The sequence below is a fragment of the Choloepus didactylus genome, chromosome 1, assembly GCF_015220235.1.
Source record: "Choloepus didactylus isolate mChoDid1 chromosome 1, mChoDid1.pri, whole genome shotgun sequence".
Classification (NCBI taxonomy): domain Eukaryota; kingdom Metazoa; phylum Chordata; class Mammalia; order Pilosa; family Megalonychidae; genus Choloepus; species Choloepus didactylus.
The window spans coordinates 195,232,612-195,234,386 of NC_051307.1; the positions used below are offsets into that span (position 1 = coordinate 195,232,612).

At 43.3% G+C, this 1,775-nt stretch overlaps 1 protein-coding gene across 2 annotated transcripts; it reads right to left on the reverse strand.

The window, feature by feature from the left end:
- Positions 1 to 331: 331 nt before the first annotated feature.
- Positions 332 to 1,159, reverse strand: LOC119543499 (tumor protein p53-inducible nuclear protein 1-like). Of its 2 annotated transcripts, XM_037848369.1 has the most exons (2): positions 690 to 1,159; positions 332 to 651 (listed from the first exon to the last, which is right to left on the reverse strand). In XM_037848369.1, the coding sequence occupies exons 1-2, from the start codon at positions 1,157 to 1,159 to the stop codon at positions 402 to 404; spliced, it is 720 nt and encodes a 239-aa protein (XP_037704297.1). In that variant the 3' UTR covers positions 332 to 401. The 2 variants fall into 2 exon arrangements, with proteins under 2 accessions (XP_037704297.1, XP_037704290.1); XM_037848362.1 differs by having other exon boundaries at positions 519 to 1,159.
- Between the last annotated feature and the right edge of the window lie 616 nt (positions 1,160 to 1,775).

The window sequence follows — 1,775 nt, forward strand, 5'->3', positions numbered from 1 at the left end:
GAATAAATTTTTGCTCACTCAAAAGATTAAGTAATACAAAACAAAATGAAATTGTAAGATGCCTATTCTCATACTTGGGAAGAATGTCTTTAAAATGCTGACTTTTTCATGTACACCTTAATAAATTTAAAGACATCCCCAAACACCCAACACTGTCAATGTATTGATATGTTTCCAAAAACATTCTGAAAAAAATTTATTTAAAAAGTGAATGTGAAGAGCAAGGCATTATGTGATACACAGCATGTAAATCTGGTTTTCAAGATAGTGTCTAAACACACCAATAAAACTATATGATTGGTCATCAGTTGGCCTTAAAGAGACAGCATCTTCTTGTACATACACACACATCCACGTACACTGCACAAACCAAGAGAAACCAACCAACAAACTTGAAATTCTTAGTAATTGTACTGACGCGGGCAGGGCTGATGAACAACCCAGCCATTGTGCTTGACTTGCTGAGAGTGGCAATCCCTGGTAAGATTTTGGTGACGAAGGCTATTTCTGTTCAGAGACTGTCTTTCACTATGTTCTTTTATCCACTGGGAAGGGCGAAAGCTCTTGGGTTGTTCCAGAAAAGTTGTATGAGCAGCAAGAGCTGCAACATAGCAATGAATGTGCTGCCCTATTTCATTTTGAGCTCCCACTTCTGTGCCAGTGAGTCTTATAAGCAGCTTTTCCTGGCCCTGGGACTAGTTGGGTTATGAAATTCGTCAGTCCCACAGTTGGCCTCACTGAGACCAGGGCAGGAGTTATGCACAGCATAAACAGACATGCTGGGATGTTCGATGAGAAGATATTCCATAGGACTAGTTTCTACCTTGATAGTGGTTAATCCACCTGCAGTAAAACATGGGGGAGGGGTGATAAACCAGCTCTCCTCCATTGGACAGGACTCAAACTGAAGGAAGCAGGAATCGCTTGTATCAGCCAAGCACTCAAGAGATGCAGGTAAACAGGAAAAGACTGATGGGTGCTCTGTGGGCGACTCTTCACCGATGTCGTCATCATCGTCTTCCTCTGCTGAAAAACCAGTACATGTGTTTATGAAGTCAACAAGAATCCATTCATCATCTTCTTTCTCACTAAATTCTGGTTCTTGGTTGGAAGTAGTATTCACTTCACCCACAAACATTTTATTCAGCCTCTGGAACATTGTAAAGGCAAGATTGAGACTTGGGCTGGATGTCTTGATAGGTGAGATTTCAGAACTCTGTCTTCTGTAGTGCAGTAGCACCAGCAGGAAACTGAAGTGCACACGGTGCGTATTCAACTTAGGTGAGTAGCAACACGAGTTATTATCCGTGGGTCCGACTTGCAAACCCGACTGTGCAGCGCAAAAGCGGACGACTCCTTCCGAGGGAGAAGCACGCACACAGGCGTGGGGCTGCTGAGGTAGCTGCGGCTGGGCGGGCTGCGCCCTCGCTCAGGCTCCCCGGACGGCGGGCGCGGGGTCGACTCCAGCCCTCCTGTTGCTGCGCCGCTTCTGGGTCTGTTTTTAACCTCTGTTTACAATTCTATTAGTCTAGTTATGTGTGTTTGTACTGGTATCCCATGATGCTTGTTGTTGGGGAAATAAAATAATTTTGTAACATGATATAACATAAAGGGCTTTCTTCCAAGGTCATTTAAAATATATCAAAAAGATAATTGAAACATTTTTTGGCAACTGGTTCATAGGTTCCCTCAACTCCATACTCTAGGTTAATACTCTTTCCTCTAGAGCTTTTTCTGAAATACAGGGCTGAGTGTCTACTCCAGAGTTTGAAACT